At 38.2% G+C, this 22,636-nt stretch overlaps 1 protein-coding gene across 8 annotated transcripts in view; it reads left to right on the forward strand.

The window, feature by feature from the left end:
• Nucleotides 1-17,125, forward strand: part of NAV3 (neuron navigator 3) — a 507,738-nt gene extending 490,613 nt beyond the window's left edge. For 7 of the 8 annotated variants that reach the window (XM_054271027.1, XM_054271063.1, XM_054271035.1 and 4 more), the window contains 10 exons: nt 2,703-2,800; nt 3,435-3,530; nt 3,782-3,950; nt 4,686-4,921; nt 6,888-7,042; nt 7,932-8,003; nt 8,426-8,622; nt 9,243-9,361; nt 12,039-12,242; nt 14,402-17,125. In XM_054271027.1, coding sequence (XP_054127002.1) covers nt 2,703-2,800; nt 3,435-3,530; nt 3,782-3,950; nt 4,686-4,921; nt 6,888-7,042; nt 7,932-8,003; nt 8,426-8,622; nt 9,243-9,361; nt 12,039-12,242; nt 14,402-14,521 — 1,466 coding nt within the window. In that variant the 3' untranslated portion in view covers nt 14,522-17,125. The remainder of the gene's footprint in view (nt 1-2,702; nt 2,801-3,434; nt 3,531-3,781; nt 3,951-4,685; nt 4,922-6,887; nt 7,043-7,931; nt 8,004-8,425; nt 8,623-9,242; nt 9,362-12,038; nt 12,243-14,401) is intronic. The other variant, XM_054271012.1, reaches the window with a different exon arrangement.
• Nucleotides 17,126-22,636: the final 5,511 nt, after the last annotated feature.

Below are 22,636 nucleotides of genomic sequence, written 5' to 3' on the forward strand. Positions count from 1 at the left end.
TTAGCATGGAGGACCCTGAACTAGGCCTCAACATGCAATGAGCTGTTGCAAAAGCAGGGAGAAAAAATTTAACTGCTCACAGATCCACACATATTAAAAACAAGCAAACAAAAACAAAACAAAAGTAATTTTTTTTTTTTTTTGCAATATGGTGGTTATAGAATGTCTTTCATGAGTAGGAGCCCTTTATTAGCACTTTGTTGCTTGGCACTAACTCTGTCTAGATACAAGAATAAACATGTAGGAAGAAAGGTCTGAAGAAAAGGAGGGGGAACTAGATGAAAATACAATGGGTGAAGAGGAATGGGTGAAAGAGAAGAGAAGGTAAAAGATAAGATGAAAGAATGAAAATAAAGAAAATTATGAGGAAGTGTTCAGCGAAAGAATAGAAATAATAAAAGCTGGAAGAAAAAAAGAGGAAGGGGAAGAGGAAAACAGGGGAAAGAAAGAAGAACAGGATGACTGGGAGAAGTGGTTGGATTTGATGATCATAAGGGTGTTTCTAGCCTAAATGATTCCATAATTTCATAAACTTGATATAATTTTCTGTGTTATTGTTCTAAATGTTTTTCTCACATGAAAAGTAATTACTTTTCATTACAAGAAATTAAAGATATAAGAGTGCCTAATGAGGAGTGGAGAATTTCATTTGATTATGAATCTAGAATTTTTGATCATTGTGATGATCATTTTGTTGCCATGCCAGAGAACTTGGAAGGGTGAATGCTTCCCACCAAGTCTTGTAGGATTTCTGAGACAGCTGGAGTACTACTGAACACAACTCCCTGAGATATGGGGAGGGTAATCATGATGAAGATTAAGCTGAGAGAATTGAGTGGTTTAGCTCTTCATATTACAAAAATACCATTGCACTTTTTGGGAGCAATGTCTCCTACCAACCAGGTCATCTGGAAATGACCAAGCTGTCCACTGTCACGTCCTTAAGGGTGTGATGACACCCTCCAGATCAGGGTGAGTGGCAGCCTGGGAAGGGGTGTGGGGGTCAGAGACACCCCTATTTCAGTCAGTCACTGCAGTGAAAGGAGCAAACAAGGACCAGTACAGGACTGGCCCAGAGTGCCAGAGCTCTGACAAGAATTGAACTGAAGTAATCATAGCATGCCTAAAAAGAAGGCCTAGCAGGGGGAATTAAAACAATTAGTACCACCATGAGATTAGAGGCCCTTGGGCATCTTCTCAGCCCCTTGTATCAGTGAAAGAGAGAGCTCTTAGAAAGTGGAATTTGTTCTTTTGCTACAGAGTGGTTCCTCACTCCTAAAGATTTAAAGAAGAATGAATTTAAAGGGCTACATAAGTGTCATTTACAGACTGAAAAATTTCACAGGGGGATCATATCATAATTTGCCCTCAGACAAACTATGACAATGACATTATCAAAGCTCTTAGCTTTGCTCAAAGGTTTGCCAAATACGCCAAACACAAGTGAAGTGAAACATTCAGTGGTGACACAGAAAATCTTTCTGCCTGGAGCAAAGCAAGCATAGATTTATTAAAACCCACCAAAAAAAAAAGCTTCTTTGTTCAATTAATTAAGAAAAAAACCACCCAAAAAGCAAAACAAAAAAACAAAGAAACACCCCAAACCAATAGCAGAATCTGCATTCTAGATATGGATGTAAGTTATCAAACGTCTAACATGAAAACTTATTTTTAATACGTTAATTGAAATTATATTCATAAACCTTCTTTAGTTTTCCTTTGAACAAGTGACTGAATCTTAATGGGACCTCATTTAATTTGGATGAAATCTGACCTTGTACAGACTAGGTCATGAAGTCGATGTTTTTCACGCTAATAACGAACAGGGCTTAGGTTAGTGGATTACTGTGCTGGCCTTTGAAGAAAATGCAAATCCATAATCTCATCTAATTTTATAGTTAGCTTGAATGTCTAACAGTAAAATCTCAGATGGAACTTCTAGAAGAAAGCAGCAGTTTTATCACTTGCAATAAAGCTGTAAGCCCAGCCTTTAACAGAAATACATCTGCTTTCTCATTTTAGGAGTTAATGAAGTGGTAGAAGCAGAGGTGTAGAGCAGATCAAAATCACTCTTCACCTCCAAAAAAAAAGGAAGCCTTTCCTTAGAGGAATGGCTGTGAATAGAGTAATGTATTTTGGAGGAATCCAAAGTGGTTTTCTAGTGGGGGTGAAAAGGACTCTATCCATGGCATATGTACAGAAGGCAAAGGAATCATCTGGAAAGTGAAATTAAATGCTATTTAACTTAACAGCAGAAATATCAATGCAAGGATTTCTTGTTTTCTCTTTGTACAACATTCTAAAGAGCACAAATGAGTGCCCAAAGACATACATTTAATTTAGTTTTTAAACAACATAACTTTGTGAACATACTGTAATTTTGAAAAAGTTCCAAGAGGGAAAGCAAAGGCAAGACTATAATGCAAGATTTTATTTATTTGTGGATTCTTTATCCCTTTCTGAATGATTAAAACTCCTAATAATCCTACAAAAATTAACAACTTGTAACTTTTTTTCACCTCCAACAGAAATGGTGAATCAGGAATAAGTACAGATTACAACAATTTCAAGTTGTTATCATGGCAGCCTTTCTTTTTAAACAATTTTTTAACTTTTAAATCCATTGAACAAATATTGAACTGATGATGTGAACATAATTGATGTGATTTTTCTGACTGATCACTTCCCTTCTTTTAATGTAGATATATTGTTGGATGATGTCACTGATGGAGCACTCCACAAAGAAGGTCATAGTGTCAAAATTTTAGTCACCATAAACAAAGGCTACAGTCGAGCCAAGGTAAGTGCATTACCAGAACAGAACTAGAGCTCAAGCAAATGCTGGCATATAGTAGGTCAAATTTTTTTCAGTATTTTAATCCAGGAACTGAAGGGAAGTATCTCATAGATGGCAGCTCTCTTCTGTCATCCATGCTCAATACAGTTAGGCACACTCCATAGACTAATGCCATATGGCCTCTTTATGCCTTTGTGGTGGCTTAGACACTACTAATTGTTAGTTTAATTAGTAGTAGGATGTCCTGGGACTTGCTGTCTCTAAGTCATTATAAATTAGATCTATGCATTGATCTCCTTAGGGTGCAACTGTGAATTTGCTGCTGAAAAGTTGTAATGTCATGTTTTCATGTTCTGTGTTGTAAAAAATGACAAATACAGTGCAACCTTTATTTTTAGTCATCTCTTTAAAAACACAGACGCAATCAAAGAGCAGAACAAGATTCTGTATTCCCTTCTTTATAAAGATGTATCAAAGTAATACAATCTGTACCTACTTCTGGCACAGAGATTATTACCAAAGTTGTTACCTCTCATTCTAAATAATATTCTTATTCTTCATTAGGAAGACTATGAATCTTCACAGAAAACTAATAAGCACCATTTTTAGTCCAGTTTCCAAAAATATCTCTTTGCAGGATCAAAAGCCACATGCATACCTGATAGGATCAATTGGAGTCAGTGGAAAAACAAAATGGGATGTTTTAGATGGTGTAATCAGACGTCTCTTTAAGGTAAGACACTGAAAAATTTGCTTAACTTATATTACAATTTTCTTTTTCATTTTAGAAAATTTCTATATTCTTTGAGTTGTCTTGCCAAGTTTTTGTTTTGGCTTGAGGTTTTTTTGATATATAGCTAACACCAACTACTATTAAGCTTTATTCTCAATGTTGCAGTTCTTTTTTCTATAACTGTAGGCAGTTTTCCAAATAGCTTTCATTCAATAAATGTTTTTATGACTTATGTTTTCATATAATTTCAGGAGTATATTTTTCGAGTGGATCCAACTACTAGCCTGGGTTTAAGCTCTGACTGCATTGCTAGTTATTGTATAGGGGATGTAACTAGAGCCCATAGCCTAGAAGTGCCTGAACTGCTGCCTTGTGGATATCTGGTTGGAGATAATAACGTCATCACTGTGAACCTGAAAGGTAAAACCCAAAGAATACTTCTGCAGATACCAGAGTTCTACACTACAGTTCCCTGTCCTTTTATGTTTATTTTCTTACACCTGACCTTTCTGTATTGTCTCTAGTTTGAGGGCACATTTATCACAAACTGCCTGTAAGACATTACATAATATCCATCACAGCCTTTAGAGGGAAATCTAAAAATGTCTGTCCTCCCCTGCCTGATTGCCAAATCAAAACAAAGTACAGATTTCTGAATAGTGGCAAAAATCCAATCCCAAAACAGAGATTAAAATGAGAAATACTAATGCTTTATTCAGTTCCACAGGAAAAAGTCTATACATTTCAAGTGCTCTAGGGATTTGCTATTGGAGGGGAGAGAGGGCCTTCAGGAGAACTTTATTGATGTGATAACTGGTAACTCTTGTGGCTGTCAGTTTGACCTTTTTTATGTCATCGTTGCAAGTAATGTCTGAAACATTCATCTTTGCCTCACTGATCCTTCTCTTCACATTTACTTTGGTTGCATCTCTTCCACTCATCTCAACTCACCACTGCTGTTCAATTTTTTGTGAAAGTATACTAGTATTTCTACAGTAAAGAAGTCCTTAACAGGGATTTGATTTAGAAGATTTGATTTAGTAGCTATCTTACCTTGCTTTGGGCATAGCACTGATGCCATCAGGTGCTGGGCCAAATAACTACCTTAGCAAGGATAAGACAGGCCATTTTTCTTTTCTTTTCTTTTATCCCCAGGAGTAGAAGAAAACAGTTTGGACAGTTTTGTGTTTGACACATTAATTCCTAAGCCAATTACCCAACGGTACTTTAATTTACTGATGGAGCATCGCAGAATTATTCTGTCGGGACCCAGTGGCACAGGAAAGACCTATTTAGCTAACAGGCTGGCTGAATATATTATAACGAAATCTGGCAGAAAAAAAACTGAGGATGCAATTGCAACTTTTAACATAGATCACAAATCAAGCAAGGTGAGTTACAGTTGAAAACATAATCTATTGCCCAGTTTGTAGAACAGATTCCATTAAGGAGTGTACTCTTTTGCTGTTCAGTTAGCATTTCTTCCTACAAGAATTCAGTCTCCAATCCCAGTGATGTACAGGGACCAGACCTTTCTGTCCTAAACAAACCATTGAAGCACTGTCAAGGCAGTCTCAATTTTTTCCCTCTTGAGGAAACCCATTTTAAGTATAGATGCAGAGTCCAACTCCCAAGTAAATTAAATTTTTGAAGTGTCTGTAATTTCTTTATTAGAAGGTTTGCTATATAGTAATACTAGTGTAACTTGGTTTTTTATGATGATAACATCAGCCTTTGTAAGCAAAGATTTCAGATGAGTGATTTGAAATTACTGTCCTGGGCTCAGTTTCTTAATCAGCCCTGAGGACATACAACTGTCACGATTTCTGGTGTGCATCGGTCCGGAAGCTGACCATACTGAAATTGCCTCACACATCATGTCACATTCCCAGTGATTTACAAAGCTCAGATTATCAGGTTTCTAGCAGGGCTACTGTGCTAGCCACAGATAATACTATTCACCTGGCTGTCCTGAATTGAGTGTACTCCTAACTTGGTTCCTGGGGGGAAAAAATGAAAGGGTTTGCCCTGAGCTTTCTGATTTGCACAGAACATAATGAATGCTAACATAAGAAGGGAGAACATATAGATCCCAAAGGGGCAAAAGGACCATTCTGGCAAAAATAACTGGTTTTCACTGTCTTTATACAGAGGATTTGTGATGCCATTTACTTTGGCAGAGAATGTGTTTGTGTTCTATTGTTATACTATACACATCTGTAAAGAAAATTGTCCCACAAAAGAGCCTTTTGGATTTCTAGTAAATTGCTTGGTCTGTGTGTTTTGGTGTTTCACTGTTGCTTTTGGATTGGATTGGTTGGGGTTTTTTTCCCTTTTTCTTTACTTCTATCAAAATTCATGTAGAATTTTTTGAGTTTTTAATAAAAATAAAAAAAAAAAAGAAAAAGCAACATTGTCAAATACCAAGGGTGTTTGAATAATATAGATGGTTCTATTCCATGGAAGAAACCTATAAGGTTCTCTGAGAGACATCTGATCATAAAATGGCAAAGAAAAATCTTTCTTGAAATAAAAAAGGTGCATGTTCCCATTAAAAAAGAAAAAAATCCAGCTATCCCTGATACAGAAAATAGAATGGCAATAGGAACTTTGTCCATAATACTAAAGCATGTTCAACCCTGACAAAATTAGATCCTTCGAGAGATACAGCCGTAGAACTTGACTAGCTCAAATTCTCAAGAGCAACTGTTGACAAAAATATGAAATGTTTGGATTGTAGAAAGCTGTCTTTTACTGCTGCACTAAACAGCAGCCAGACAGCTGACAGGAAAAAAGAATTTACACACCAAATTTTATTATGAGGTATGATAAAGCATCTCCAAAGTGCCAGCAGATTTTCAGTGAGAGTGCTGAAAGGAGATATCTAAAGGAGTAGTTCAATACACCAAAATTGTGTGACGGGCTGGTGGGATTTTGATATATAAATGTGGCACTCGTAAGAACGAAGGTCCAAAAATTATTAGGAGCATCTCAGCCCATTGGAAATGGCATATTTTATTGCAATGTATATTCCTCTGGATAGAAGATATTTTATCTGTAAATTTCTAAGGAATGTATCCCCCAAATTAGAATGCTTCAGTCATTTGCCTTGTATTTAGCACCTTTGTTTTCTCCTAGAGTGAGGCTTTAATGTTGCCCTGTGCAAGCAGCATGTTTTCCTGCATGTGCAGATCCAGCTGAGTGTTCCAAAGGAGGAAAACTCTTTAGTAGTCATTTTATCTTTCTGATTTTTTTTCCAGTGAAATTATATCTATGGTCTAATTATTTAATCTTTTCTGGGCTTGGGACTTTTTTTGTGATTTCATTTTTGGTTTTTTTTTATTATTTCTGCTGAAGGATCTGCGACAGTACCTAGCAAACTTAGCTGAGCAATGCAGTGCTGACAACAATGGTGCTGACCTCCCTGTCGTCATAATTCTTGATAACCTCCACCACATCAGTTCACTAAGTGACATCTTCAATGGTTTCCTCAACTGTAAATATAATAAATGGTAGGTAGTACCTTTCTTTCTCCTTGCACACAGATTTTACAATTAAAACATTAAAAGCTGCTTGTTATTTTGCGAAATAAAATGTCCCAGTGCAAACTTAGGCTCCCATAGGCCGTCTGCAAGGCCATTATGGGCTTCAATAATTTTAACGCCTTTCAGCCAAGAAGGTAGCTGTCTCCTTCACTTCATTTACATGACTTCCATGCTTCTGAATGGGATGTAAATGAACTACAAAATTTAAGAATGTGCTTGAACACTTGACTGTTTTATAGTGTTATCCTTTGCACCCTGTGAGATCACAGGAGATCATTAGTACCATAAGAACAGCTTACACATTGTTATAAGGGAATTTGGGAAAAACCATGCCATACAGAAGCAGCTGTGAATCTAGCAGATTTTCCCTTCCCACAGTTTTCCTGCAGCAGTGCAGAAGTATAAAGTTGGCTGACTGCCCTTTATTCTCAAGCAAGAGTAAAAATAATGTTTTCTAGAACTTTTATTGGCTTTTAACATTGGTTACTTCTGCTGTAAAAGTGATATCACAGGGACTTCCTTCATAAAATCATTGCATACATCTTCCTCATGAGATTCATTGGCTTTTGAAATTAAAAAACTAAGCATACTGCCAAATTACGAGTTACATTAAGACAGGGTTGCTTTATTTATTTCTTCATTACAGATGGGCACTAGTAAACTACATATGTGCAAGAGGGAAATCATACAGGAATAAACATTTTTAAAAGGGCACCTCAGAAATATTTTAAATGTATGACTATAGTACACCCAGACTCTTTTGAAATTGGCCTAGTACAGATAGTAAGAAGGAATATACTCTGAATATTTTAATGAATTCTCCCTCAAAAAAATCCCACTGCTTTTATATTTCCAGTCCCTATATTATTGGAACCATGAACCAAGGAGTTTCTTCTTCACCAAATCTGGAGGTGCATCACAATTTCAGGTACATTCACTCTGTATTTACTGTGGCCATGTTTGCACAGCTCCCTGCTTCTGAGCCCAGTTCTTTGGCAAATATTGATCTTGTGTCTCATCACAGTAAAGCATTTCAGTTTCAGCACTCTATTGATGGGTCTCTGAATTGTGTTGGGGAATAGTAAAAGAAATAAGACACTGTCTGGCACCTCTAGCAAGTTGCTGAAGGTGATTGCATTCCTGCTTTTTTTTTTGTCTTCAGCAGTGTCTTGAATGCCTGCTGGAACCTGAAATGCCTGCATTGAAACAGTGAGCAGAAGTGAGGTTCAATGGAGCAGTGCTATACTTGACGACTAATGAGACTTTATGACATTACTTTTATCTATATGTTTAAGAGGAAATAATGTATTTGCTATTCATTGCTGCTTGACATTTATCTCTTCTACCTAGGTGGGTGCTGTGTGCTAATCACACAGAGCCTGTTAAAGGTTTCTTAGGAAGATATCTGAGAAGGAAACTGATTGAAACTGAAATAGAAAAGAGCATACGCAATAATGAGCTTATGAAAATCATTGACTGGATCCCCAAAACATGGCATCATCTCAACAGCTTCCTAGAAACACACAGCTCTTCAGATGTAACCATTGGTGAGTCCACTGCTGGAATGGTTTGAAATAAGGATGCAGGCTGAGCATTTTAGAGATTTGTGAAGAATATATTATTATTTTTTTTAATTTTCAATGTCTCAGTTGGAAGTACAACATAGATGTGGGAATTTTTCTAGTTGTCAGCAAGCTTTAAAAAAAATTGAAAGTTTAATGAGAAAGTACATATATTTCCTGGTAGTTCTTTGTTGCTAAATACTTTCAAGTAAAATATCACTATTTTAAAAACTAAATTTAAAAAAATACCCCAATAGTAACTTTCCTAAGCTTAATTATTTTCTCCTGCTTTCACACTGCAGTATAATTACAGCAATAAAAAACCTTGGACCTGAGGTCTTTTAATGAAATAACTCTGTTAGCAAAGATGTCAGCTTTTACATAGCTTTGCCATAAAACTTGTAAGTGTTCATCAAGCCCTAAAATTGGGCTAAGGGACACCAGTTCATTTTTAATAACAGGAGACTGTTAGCTCCTTTAATGTAGTCCTGTTTTAAAATTCTCTGGACTTGAGCTGGTTCCGGTACTGCTCTTTTAATTTTGAGAAGATTATTTTCAGTGTGTTTCCCAGTTACACCCTTTTAATACTCAACTTGACTTCTCAGGCCCCCGCCTCTTCCTCCCTTGCCCTATGGATGTTGATGGCTCCAGAGTGTGGTTCACAGACCTTTGGAATTATTCCCTGGTTCCGTATCTTCTGGAAGCTGTGAGAGAAGGACTCCAGGTATGTCATTTGTTTCCTAGAAATTTTTTCAATTGCTTTCAAAGGCTTTCTCCAAGCTGTTTTTAAACAGTGCATCCTAGTATAAATGCTATTGCAAGAGGAAAATCTTTGGATGGGTTATAGAAGGCAGACTCAAATTCCTTTTGGCCTGCTCTTACTCTGGTGTATAATTTGACTTTGTAACATATCTTATTATGGATTTTATGAAGAGGGTTTCTTCTGTATGACTGGAGGAAGGTGTTTTTTTCCATTGTTTAAAGAGTTCCCAGCATGGTTAAATACAGCTCAGATTGTCTCCCTTAGTCAAGGCAGTCTCAGCCTACCCCTGAATGGAACAGTTAATGAGCTTTATACTGGTGCCAGAAAATAGCTCCTACCACCTACATACACATGTAGGCACACAGATTCGTGGGGAAAAGTTTGTGAACAAAGATGTTTTCATAAGGCTTGGATTGGAAGGGACCTAAAAGATATATAATTCCTGGCTGTGAACACTTCCAGGGATGGGGCATCCACAACTTTTCTGGGCAGCTTTTTCCAGTGCCTCACTACCCTTACTGTAAAGAATTTCTTCCTAACATCTAATCTAAATCTCTCCTGTCTTACTTTAAAACCATTGTCCCTTGTCCTAACACTATCTGCTCACATTAAAATGTTGTTCCCGTTCATTTTTATAAGCCCCCTGGAAGGTTGCAATGAGGTCTTCACCAGGAGGAAAACTCTCCAGATTATACCAGAGGTTAGGATTTTGGATAATTCCACATCTTTTGAGGAAACCTAAATATTTACAATAATCCATTCTCTCTTTTTTTGTATTTTTCCCCCAGTCTTTAATTGGCTTTCTCCCTTTTATTTTCTTTTTTTTTTTTTTTTGGTTTTTCTTTGGGGTTTTTGTTTTGGTTTTTTTTGGTTTTTTTTTTTTTTTTTGTTCATGCACAGAAGTTCTATGTCCTCTAAAAATATGCGTTGTGGAAAGGCATTTTTTTCCACACATGACACCAAAAGGTATTACTGCAGCATATTAGTGCAGGGGGGATTGTTATGGACTAGGCAAAAAACTGTGTAAGCAGCTGCAGTTTCTTTATCACCTGTATTGACACTGTGACATACTGATGCAATGGAGGCTTAGAATCTTGCCTGTTGAATATCTCATGCTTTTTTAAAACTGCTTATCTCTCTGAGAATTACAGTGTTTATGCCTCGTGCAGAATACTGCCAAACATTTGATAGAACAGCCACAGTGAGATTAACAGCACTTGTTTAGACCAGCTGTAAAAATGCAGTGACATTCTTCATGCTCATATTTTCCCAAGCATGCAGGGTAACTGCTTAAATGGAAACTTCAGTTGTGCAGCAGAAGATGGCAGCATATAGAAGAAAATATGTTTGTTTCATGAGCTGTACCAATTTTTAGCTGCTTTGGATGGCTTCCATAGAATAAAGTTATTAATAATAAACAGCATTTTTATATCATATAATTAAGTGTTCCTGGAACCAAAGATGGATAAAAACTGCCTTTCTGGTCAGGTGCTTTGCAAACTCACTTGGCAAACATAGGATTATAAACCTTGCTCTAGATTCCAGAAAAGATTTAGTCACTGTTAATCTCAGATGAAGGGAAGTGCTATAGCCTGGAGTTAGCCTGCTACCTCTGAGAAATATTTCTCTTGGCTTATTTAGGCAAATCCCTTTTGTAGCAGCCTAGCCTCAGTGCAGGGCAGAAAAAGTCCGAGCATCTGTGTGCCTAATACAGAGAACTTGGCTCCCTAACCTGAAGCTCTGCATTCAACATGAGCCTGGCAGCAGGTGTTGCAATGATGAGCACAACCTATCCTGCCTTTATCACTAAAGTCCTCCCTGTTATACTCCCTTTAGGAGCACTGCCCACCTGTATCCTCCACGAGTGTGTGCCCTGCCAATGGCATGGTGTTCCTTGGATTGTGTGAAACTGTTTGAGGCAGCAGAAATTATAAAAAGCCCTGGTGGATGGCTCCCCATCCCAGTGTATCATTGTCACAGCTAAAGGAAATCTTTAAAGCAGCTACCAAGTTAACATGCTGCTTGTGAACAGCAATACAGAGGGAGGTGAATTTTAGTGAGAATGCTACGAGACCTCCTAAAATTATAATATTCTCATTCTTCCTCTGTCCTCCCCCCAGAGTCATAAGCATTTTATGCTTCATAGTGAGGAAAAATATATCCCTTGTGAAGTTCTTCTCTTAACCTTCTGAAAGTTATCACATTTAGGATGTGGACAGATGTCTGCTTCAGCATCTCATTTTTCTAGGAGAAGTGAACAATCTGTACTTCTAATTCACTTCAAACAAAATCCAATTAACTTGAATGCTTTTGATAGGTCTGTGTTAATTTCCCTGATATGCCTTAAGCAAAATACCTTGAGGTCTCATTTCACATTGTATCAAAGCACTTGCTGCTGTCTACAAGTGTCACTAGTTATGGAGCATTTTCCAACTTGCAGCCACTCTGTGTATTGAATGATCATTAGTGGAGATGATCCAACCTCCTTAAGGTCTTATTTTACCTGAGTACTGAGAACATCCAAAAGCAAATCTCTTTCTAAAATGGTTCTGATGTTTGTGATGACATTTTTTTCTGCTGTTACAGCTGATACTGAAAAGTCTGTAAAATACTAACGTGTCTTATGTCCATAACGTAGATGTACGGTAAGAGGGCACCCTGGGAGGATCCCTCCAAGTGGGTAGCTGATACCTATCCATGGAGCTCTGCAACTCTACAGCATGAGTGGCCATCACTGCTTCAGTTAAGGCCTGAAGATGTTGGTTATGAAGGTTATGCATCAGCAAAAGAAGGAACAACCTCTAAGCACGTTCCGCAGACTGAGACAGAGGGGGATCCCTTGGTAAGATTCAAACTTTTGAATTCAAATATTCAATATGCACTTTACTCTTACATGTTAAACTGTACACTGTGCAGTTAAAAAGTTCTGCACCTCTTCCAGAACAGGCTTTTAAAATGAATCCTCCTATAATTTATGAAAATGTTGAAAATGAAAGGAAGCAGGAGGGCATGTGTCACCAACATTTTAATATCTCCTTACATTGTTTGTGTTTCCCATCTGCCCAGATGTATCTGATACCATGTATCAGGTCTTCATCATTCTATTGTTTGGGAACCACTCTTCAGCAGCTTATTAATCAATTTTATCATGAAAACATCTTTCTTCATCAGGCAATTTTGCAGCTACATTATACAAATGAAGGACTGCAATATTCACATTATCTAATTTACCTATCATCGAGATTTTAGTGAAAATAGAAATTATCCATCCTCCCATTTCTCATAGTATTTCAGGTCAACTGATGGTTGTGTAATAGTCTTAATGCAGAAGGAATGCAAGTGTGGTGGCATTAAATGATAAGAAGTTGATTTCCCTCAATGCCAAGTATTGTTTTATTTAAATATGATCCCAGACATTCAGGTTTACCATTGACTCCTCTGATAATGGATTATTAAAATGCATATGTTGAGCTGCTATTCTTTTGTAGTGCTTTCTCTGTGGACTGCCTTTATCACAATTCAAAATACCATTTTAGAGAACTATATTTCTAGAATAGGCAGCCCTTGGAAAAGGGAATTTCTCAAAGAAAAATGCACTGATCTCTTAACTGTGTTAAGAAAATGGTTCCTCAGCCTCAGTGTTTCATGTTCAAAAACAGACAGCGTCCTGAAGAAGTGTAGAAAATCATCTTATTTGAACTTATTTTCCATTCCATAACCTTCCAGGTGATATTTTGACCCTGTGAGCTTCCAGTGAGTGTGTTGGACAGGCTTCCAGCACAGCATAATCTCCAGTGTGGTGAAAACTCAGTCTGTGGGCAGCCTGAGTTCAGTTTCCACTCACCCCTGCTCCCTGCACACTGTGGTCAGCATCTCTACCTGAGTAAATATCAGAAGCTTGAAAGTCGGGACTGGAGGGTTTGCCCCCACCTCCAGTGGAGCTCATGGGTGGACAGATCCTGCCCTTGTGGCAACAGAACACATCTCATGCAGGTTGTATTGAACACCCACTGCAGGTATCCTGTGTTCACAACCATGGATACGTGTTAAAGCTTCAGCAAAACTACAAAAAACGTTGAACACTGTTCAGTGCCAAGAGAAGCTTCACCATGCAAGTTGAAAGCATAGAGATATAAGGATTTCTGAACAAACTGGAAATAGGGGCTTAAAACACAAATTGCTAGGAATACATCTTTGGCTTTGATTTTTCTTTGCCTGCTTTTTATAACAGCAGTGAATTTGTTCCTTGAAAAACACTGAAGTACTCTCAACATTGCTTGCAGTCCTTAGCATGCTGGCAAAAGTGGATGCTTCATAAATAAAATCCTGACCATTATATAGTCAAGCATCAAGCATCCAAGTAATTTTCTGGATTGTAATGCTGCTATTTGATTATTTTCAGATGGTTTTCAGGTACTATTAATCCCTAAATTTTGGTGGGCTCTACCCTCTTGGGTAGGAGAATCTGTTTCACTCCTGAGGGCAGCCCCCCAACAGCAGATGGGGCTCATTTATGAAGCAGCTGGCATCAGTCCACCCCTCTCTCATTCCCTCCCCATCTTTCTCTTGTAGAGGAGGGATATGTTCCTGTGATTATGTTTTCAGTTGCTTTTCCAGTGTAATGCATCTAAACCATCCAAAAATTTTCTGGAAGCTTGACTGTCTCCAAATATGGGCCCAGATGTCCAGCTGAGATATGGCTTCCTTCCTCGGCCAGTGTTGCAGCTGCAGCTGGCCTCACCCCTGATTTGAAGAGAGTTATCAGGCAGCTCCATTTGTATCCCTCTTTGGACCTTTAAATTTCTATTTAAAAACCAGAAAGCAATGGAAAGAGTGCCAGTAGGAGCTACTAACACCCTGCCCTTTCAGAAATCCTTTTGTACGGTCCCTCCTCTAGGTACCAGCACACCTCATACAGCAGGGGAGCTTAATTAAATTTTAACACGGTCAATGCAGTTTTAAATGAGACGAGATTATGTAAACATTGCTTTCTTCTTTCAGATGAATATGCTAATGAGGCTTCAAGAGGCAGCCAACTATTCGAGCGCACAGAGCTGTGACAGTGATAGCACCAGCCACCATGATGACATTTTGGATTCATCCCTTGAATCAACTCTCTGAAAGGGACAAATCTTGCTGTGGGATGATGGTAAAATCTGTTTCCACTAGACCACTGCCAGTATTAAAGCAGCACACCGAGGTCTCTCAGTAAGAACGGCGTGTTGTAGGGAGGCAGGAGACCTAACTCTGCAAAGTCAGGAAGAAAAATTGAAGTGGAAAGCTTGAATAGTTTAATTTCAAGGCATTTCAATACCTATGGAGCCAAGTGAGACTCCATTTGTCAACTGGAAAGTGCCCTAGACCAAGGGCATCTGAGCAGATTGCACACATGTTAGCCAAACTGGAATATTTTTTTTCCCTTATCCTCTCTCTCTCTCTCTCTCTCTGTCTCTCTGTGTTTCTCTGTACGAGTTCACAGCGAAACTTCTTTGGATTTTTTTTTCCTTTAGTTTATCCTGAGCTGCTGCATGAACAATGCAGTCTTCTAATTATCTTGTAACCTCTGTTGTGCCACATGGTGCTGGTCACAGGACGGCAGTGGTGTTTGTGTTATACACTACTGCCCATTCCAAAAGGAGTAAAAGTTGATAGTAACTCAGAAAGCACAAACAGTATTGTGCAATCACCAGAAAACATGACTGTGATATGCTGGATAAGTGCCAATTTAATTCTAACTGCCATGGTCACGGTGATGCGCTCCATAAAGTTTTTAGTACACAAGTCACAGATTTTATAAAGTTATTTTTACCACAAGGGTCTTTTTTAACCGCCTGCCCACACCTTAACAACAGTTTTCTACCAATTACTAACCAACACTGATTAAAGGCTTTTTAGGGCTTCATTTGTTTGAGCCTTTTCAGTGAAAGAAGGAACATTTCTTATGGTGCTGTCTCACTGCCTTAAAACAGATTTCTAGAACAGTTTTACAGTTGGTTTAATTCCTAAACCATTGGTAATTTACACTGTTTTTTTCTTCATTTACTAACGAGAAAACATCAGTTAACATAGTAGCCTCATATCTGTATATCATGATTTTTTAAAGTAATGGATACGAGAAAGAACAATTGCTATATAATATTTTTATCTTGTGAATAGATTTCTCTGCCTACCCTCAGAAGTACACAAGGAACCCAAACCCACTTTCACTGCCACTTAAATGCTGACAAAATCGGCTCAAATCCATTTGGTCCCATGGAATGGAATTTTTGGGAGGATAGATGTTTTGAATACTTATCCAGCAGAGCTGGATGCACTTGATGCAGCATGAGCACAAATATATGGGTTTGTTTTTTTTTTTTTTTTCCTTTTTCTAGTTTCAGCATGTTGTTTTGATTGCTATAGCTGTACATGAAGAATTCAGCATAAAAGAACACTGAAGCAGTGATGTCCACTGTGGAAGAGGAAGAGTTTATACTGTAAAAGTGGGTTGGTTTTGCACAGTCTACTGGGTGGGTATTGTAAATATAGAAAAAAAGAAAAAAAAAAGAAAAAAAAGCCTTGCACAAATCAAATCAAAAGCAAACAAACAAAAATATTGTATTTTATTCTGTTGGTGTTAAGAGATGTTTCACTTGCTGAGATTTCCTGTATGTTGCAAACAAATACAGAATGCAAAACCTAAAAGCTGTTATTACCCGGTGTGTTTGTCCTGTACTTAACAGTTGTTACGACTATGCAGGAGCTATCAATGCCACAGTTAGCACGTTTCAATATCTGTATGAAACCAATACATTTTGGGGGGAAAAGTCTGAAAATGTTTGAAATTCATATGTCACGGCAGGCTAGAAGCAGGCTGCATCCAGACTGCTCAGAGTAACTGGAAACACTCTTTTACCACCAGAGCCATGGTTAAAATAGGTGCACGTGGGCAAGCGGGTACCCAAGGGCTCTGGCATTGTGTAGTCACATACTGTACACCTCCATGGATGTTACCTTCGGGATGTGTATCTGGTGCTATTCACTCCTCGTGGCCACCCCGTGGCCGCCTGCTGTAACTTAAAGAAATCAATGCAGTTTCCAAATGGCACTGAGCTGCATCGCTGAATCTAGAGGTTCCTACACGGTGCTATTGCCCTAATAAAACTCTGAATTTATGCACGTAGGATTCAGTCTGACCAACATCGTGCCCCCCAAACCTGGATCCATTTCTGATGCAAAATGTCAGTTCATACACCTTGACTGACTCAAAGAACTAAAGCAAAGCTGCTCTTTCTTGTACCTGTGCTCTGAGCAAACCTGCAAATCTTTTCCTGCCATATTTAGCTCACAAACACACAATATTACATATACAAAACTTCCTGCAATACATCTCAGTGAGTCCACCTAGTTTACAACTCAGAAATTGTTTGTGAAACATTTGTCTGTACACATTTTATATTTTGTACATTTTTGATGTAACATATCTTGTAAATAGACAGAAACAGTGAAATAAATCATCTGAAAATTTTTGTAGTCTTTGTAAAACCCTAATAATAAGTATTTGGTGTCATCGGACTTAACTGGATGATGTATTTTCTATTGGTTTATTGTTCCTCTAGCTTGTAAACCAGCTTGCGTATATTTTTTTTGCAGGTGTGCACACTGTATCTGTCTAAATTATTACTTTGCCATTAAAGTGGAATTATTTATTGAAAACACAGTCTGATGTTTTTGCAGTCAGGACTACTTAACAGATATTCTTTCAAATATATGAATATGAAAACAAAATGACATAATGAAGGATGTGATTTTTCTGTATTCAGCACATCTCTGTAGAAACAAAATTAAGTACTGTTTCCAGTTCCAGTGATTCAGCAGGATTTTTGAATGGCTGTTTCCTTGGTGGGAACAGGTTATGCCATTCAGAAACAACTTCACAATCTCCCCATTCTCAGCATTATTTTAAAATACAGGCCTATTTATTTTAGTGACAAAAAATCTATCCAAAACCAGAGAAGTATAATGCCTTATTTTGAAACTCAAAGAACTAAGGACTACTTCCTCAGCAGTATGCATCAATATTATTTGATAGAATTCAAACAAAGAAAGTATAATTGTCTTAGCTACCTAACCATAGACTTTGAGCTTGGAAGAGATCATTATGCTCCTGCAAGTTGCAGCACCTCAGCTGTAAGTCTCAGCAGCTGGTCTGTAATTTCTCCTGCAAGTGCAAGATCCTAGGAAAGACCTTTAGACATATGGGTACAGAGTAGAAGATTCATCACCTCATTAAAGATGTGGGTAATAATTCACTGGGTGGTTTGGGTTTTTAAGGGAGTTTTTTAAGATTTGCAGTTAAATCTCACATACCACTTTTTCAAGAGAATAATATCCCATACTGTCCTTTGTTATGCCCTGTCTTCTCATACTAAAAAGCAAGTCACAATCAAAAACACCTTTTACAATAGTATTCTTTGCTTGTGTTTTTGATAAGACAGGCAGCTTGCTCATTCCTAGCTTTTCACAATAAGGTATGCCTTTCAGGCCTCAGTATGTTCATTGCAGGACTTTATGACTGTGTGGTTTATCAGAGAGCCCATTCTGAAATGTGAGTATGAGAGTTGCACACAGCATTCCTGTCATGGTTTTACATTTGCTATAAACAGAGCTAACATCACCTTCCTACTCCCACTTCATATTTTCCCTGCTTAGGCTTCAGGGCTGACATTCACTCTCTAATTGCATCATCCCACTGCAAACTCATGTTCAGTTAATTATCTACCAAGACCCTGACTTCTTTTCATGTTCCTTCATTTTGAAATACTTAGTCCAATCCTGTCTATATAAACTGTGCTGTTTCTTCCTTAGATATATGAGTGCTAATTTATCTGTATTAAAACAGGATATTAAAATCAGCCCACCCTACTAAATGATTAATTCTCTACAGTCATCATCTGTCTAATTTACAACTTTGGCAGTTTGCATATTTTCCAAAACCTGCATTGTCATTTTACTATGTTTTTGAGTTTGTACATAAAGGTAATAAGATATGTTTTGTCAAGAGCAGAGCCCTGTTCAATCCTGATAGGACCTTTCATGAAGCTTTCCTGTTTGCAGCTACATTGTTTACAGCTACTCCTGCCATGGGTATATGTGTACTTCAGTTAATATGGGTATAGGGTATTTATATAATATTATGGGAAATACATGGTGAATTACATGGCTTCTCCATCAGTGTAGGTCTCCAAGGATAGATTAGATTTCTTTCTACTGAAAATTACATATGTAGAGATTATCTTCCACAGAAGAAGGACTAGGCTAGGGTGATCTCAGTGTGCCTTTCCGATAATTCAGTGCTGCAGTCTTTGCACGTTGTACAGCTGCCATACTGCCATAAGGGAAAATGTATGAAATTTAATTGTTAAACTCATTTTGTGTCTCCTGTCTCAGCATATCTAGCTATTAACCTTCATCTGGAGACCTGCTTGGTGAATGCCCAGGTTCCCATGACAGGAATGGGATAATGCAGCCTCAGAAACAAGTGTTTTTAGCAAAGTACTTGAGACATTGCTCTTGCTTACAAGAGCTCATTTTTTATGCTATCATTAACTAACTACAGTGTTGCTCAGCACATGCATTTTCTTGATAACTGAATAATATCACACAAATTAAATGCTACCACTAAGTTTGGCAATGCAAGAGCTCCAGATACACTGTCATGGGAGAAATGTAATTCTGGTAATAATATTAGTAGCAGAAAATAGAATCTTTCATGAAAGATAAATTAACTAATGCCAAGGCCATGTGACCTTGTCTTTATACACTAAACTGCATTTACTATTCTTTCTTCAATTGCAGCCTTAAACAAATGCTGATAAACAGCAATGAGAGATCATACTGAATAATCAAGTTATAAATAAAAAAATTTCATAAATGAAATCATGTTTCACCTTTGTTAGTGAATTAACTTGTTTTTCCAACAGTTTTTGCTAAATTAGATTATACAATTTAGGAAACTTATATGCATCTTGACAATTAAATGCCATACCTGGAAGAAAAGACACCTGGTAACAAAATAAAGCATTTATGTGGTGACACATAACGAGCACTAATAATTTTATCCTGCCATATATGGATGGCTCTGACAGAACAAAGAAGCAGACAAAATATGTGTTACCTGTACAATGAAAGCCCAAGGACTTAGTGAATGAAAAAGTAATTTAAATTAGTTCATTGTATTTTAGCACTGATAATTCAATACACCTTAGATACGTTGTGCTGTGAAAAGACACACACAGTCTGAAAACAGTCTTCAGTGCAGGTAAGCTGTTCCACTCATGCAGGCCACATGCCAGAAAGACATATGGCTTCTGTACAGCAGTTCCTGAGCTACCAGACATAGTTTGTTGGCAGAATGAATAATTTAGCTCCATCATTACCACACTCTTCATGTAACTGCCATGATCTTTAGTGTACTCTGTCCCTGCTTTTCTGGGTCAAGCTAGTGGCACTGTTTTGAACTAATGGTACTGACTCTTGATTGTGGCTGTGCCAAGTCACACTGGAGACAGAATTTTCATCTTAACTTACATTACAATGTAAATGTATTTTTCATCTAGAGGAAATAAGAAACATAAAAGCTATATAAGAAACCCTTTTTGTCTCATTAGTAATTACTCATTACTACTTAATGTTTTTGTATTACTGCTTTTGTAGAGTCAGTGTGTCTCAAATACTTTATAAGTAGTTTTCTTGTAAAAACAAATTATGTTTCCAAGTATATAATTATACTGCTTGTTTGAGAGCTGGTTATTATCTTGGATCAATATACCAGCCTGTTTAACAAACTACATCCACACACAGTAAATTTCATGTCTAGCTTAAGGGTCTCTGGGGTTAAATAACATGCTTAGTCTTGCTATGTGTTCTGTGTAAGTCATGTTCTTTAATTTCTGTCCTGAATATAGGGTTAAGCATGTGAAGTGCTGCCCTAATTTCAACTTCAGTGCCTGCAATTTATTCCTCCATAAACCATCATCTTCAGAGAATAAGATGGTCAGCTAACTGCTTCAAGATTCAGCTGAACATTGTAGCAACTGTGCAGAGTATTACAATCAAGAATTATAATGTAATTGCATGCTTAGGCACAGTATTCAGTGGTTTGCCCTTTTGCCAATTGTAGTGTTGAATAAAACCTGCAGACCATGATGGTAATCAGAATGGAGGGAGGTCTCCTCTTTTCTGGAGTGGAGCAGCTGCTGGCAATAAAGCCCAACTGCCTGTTTTTAGCTACAAGACAACAGAGAGGTTACTCAGCCTAGAGAAAGACAGACAAGCTATAGCATGATGTTACAGGGCATGCTGGAAGAAGTGGTTCGTATGGAAAAAGTATCACTATCATTCAGCTGTTACCAGTCCTTGATAAGTCAGGTAACTTTTTAAACTAATCATAACATTTTCTTACCAGGTGTCAAAGACATTGAGGTTGGGGTCTGAACTAAGCAGTACTCAAAATGTAAAATGTGAGACTGAAATTCAGCGTGAACTTTAAAACAAATATTAAGGGCTGTTATATTGAAACGCTCTGCCTAATTCTTGGGGACATACTGTGATGAAATTTCACCTATATCTGTATAATCCTCCATATTTGCTCAGTTATGCTGAGTCCTGTTCTTGTTCTTCCTCTGAGAGAGTAGGATAAAGAGAAAAAGAGAGTTCTGGTTCATTAGCCTATTTATGTCTATGAATTCTCTCCCCTCAGTTTTATTAGCAGACCTGCTGAACATTAGACCACAGCTGGTCAGGAGGTTTCCAACTAACAAGGCTGTCATTTGAAGCCAAAATGGTGCACCAAAGAATGTCAGAGTAAATAGACTCTGGATGTACCACAAGCAGAGAATATTTTTGTCCTTGTTTCCTGCCAGCTCTCCAGGCAGATGCCTCAGAACTGATTGCAGAGATCTGCAGCTCTGGTGGAGTTCTGTTCAGAATCCAGAGCATGAAGGCTCTTGCCACAGAGACAGATGCCTGTTGCAGGAATTCAGGCTCTCACTTTCCCTGGAAGCTCCAACAGCCCAAGGGGATAGGGTATCCTGGCATCCCTCGCTATGAATACCCACACTACCCTCAGCTCCCATGGAGGAACATGTCCTAAAGTTGGTAATGGGGTAAAAATTGCTAAGATGTGTGAGAGGAGGAGGGGACAAAGCAGACATTGCTCTGATCTGTTCCAGGTAATATGAGCAAAACCACCTATTCCTTCTAGAGTGAAAGAATGGAGAATTTCTTCCCAGTGGTATTTTTTAGATAAGCTTTTACTGAAATCATTTCCAACACATACACATCGAGGATGTTACTGCAAAGGTAATTTCTATTTTTTGTTCATACAGGGTCCTTAACAATCTGTTTAGACTGCACTAGCAATGGTAGCTTTGTTGAGGCAGACTTTGCAACTTGCTCTGAGGACTGCCATTTCCAAAGAAAGGAAGGCATTTTGTCAGAGAACTCCAAGCACTGAGGTTTTAGCCTTTTCCCTTTTTTTTCTGCTTGGATCCTTTCATACATAAAAAAACATTTCCTTTCACTGTCACAGGTTCTTTCACTCCTTCAGCATTTTGAACACCCCTCTCTGCCACACTCACCTCTCTGCCCTTATGCCATTTAGCACATCCCTTCTTCTTCTTTTGCCTTTCTTGTACATGTTCCTCTTCTCTCTGCTGTTCCTGTTGACACTCAGTTTGGCTCCCCTACTCTGCCTGACACATTTCACTTGTCCATCCCCTCACTCCCCAGAAGGCTGCTGGCTGCTCAGAGTGTGCAAGGACAGCATCATGTCCTTTTCTGGCTCTGAATGCTGAGCATATGCTGTCGCAGCTGAGCAGAGTGTGGCAATCACAATCCAGCCAGCAACATCCCCTCCTGGACCCTGCCTGAGTGCTGACTCCTGTGCCAGTGCCATGGCAAGACCCACTGCAGCAGCAGGAGAGGTCAGCAGCCTCTGGGAAGCCCTGTGCCTCACCCATGCTAATAACTGCAGTGAAAAGCTGAATGACTTGCAAGGTCGTGGCCCCTCAGTACTCCTGTCCATTTCTCTATACCCCCATCTCTGCTGACTCAGGAATATTAAGTTAAAAAGCAACCTTTTACTGCTTCTAGTACTCTGCCAAAACTAAATAGCTCATATTTTGTAGCCTAGAGGAAGACTGTGGTATGTAAGATGGGAGACACATGCTTATCCAGGATACGGGACAGTGGGAG

The sequence above is a fragment of the Melozone crissalis genome, unplaced genomic scaffold (genome assembly GCF_028551555.1).
Source record: "Melozone crissalis strain CALT ecotype California unplaced genomic scaffold, PUWL_Pcris_2 ptg000004l_1, whole genome shotgun sequence".
NCBI lineage: Eukaryota > Metazoa > Chordata > Aves > Passeriformes > Passerellidae > Melozone > Melozone crissalis.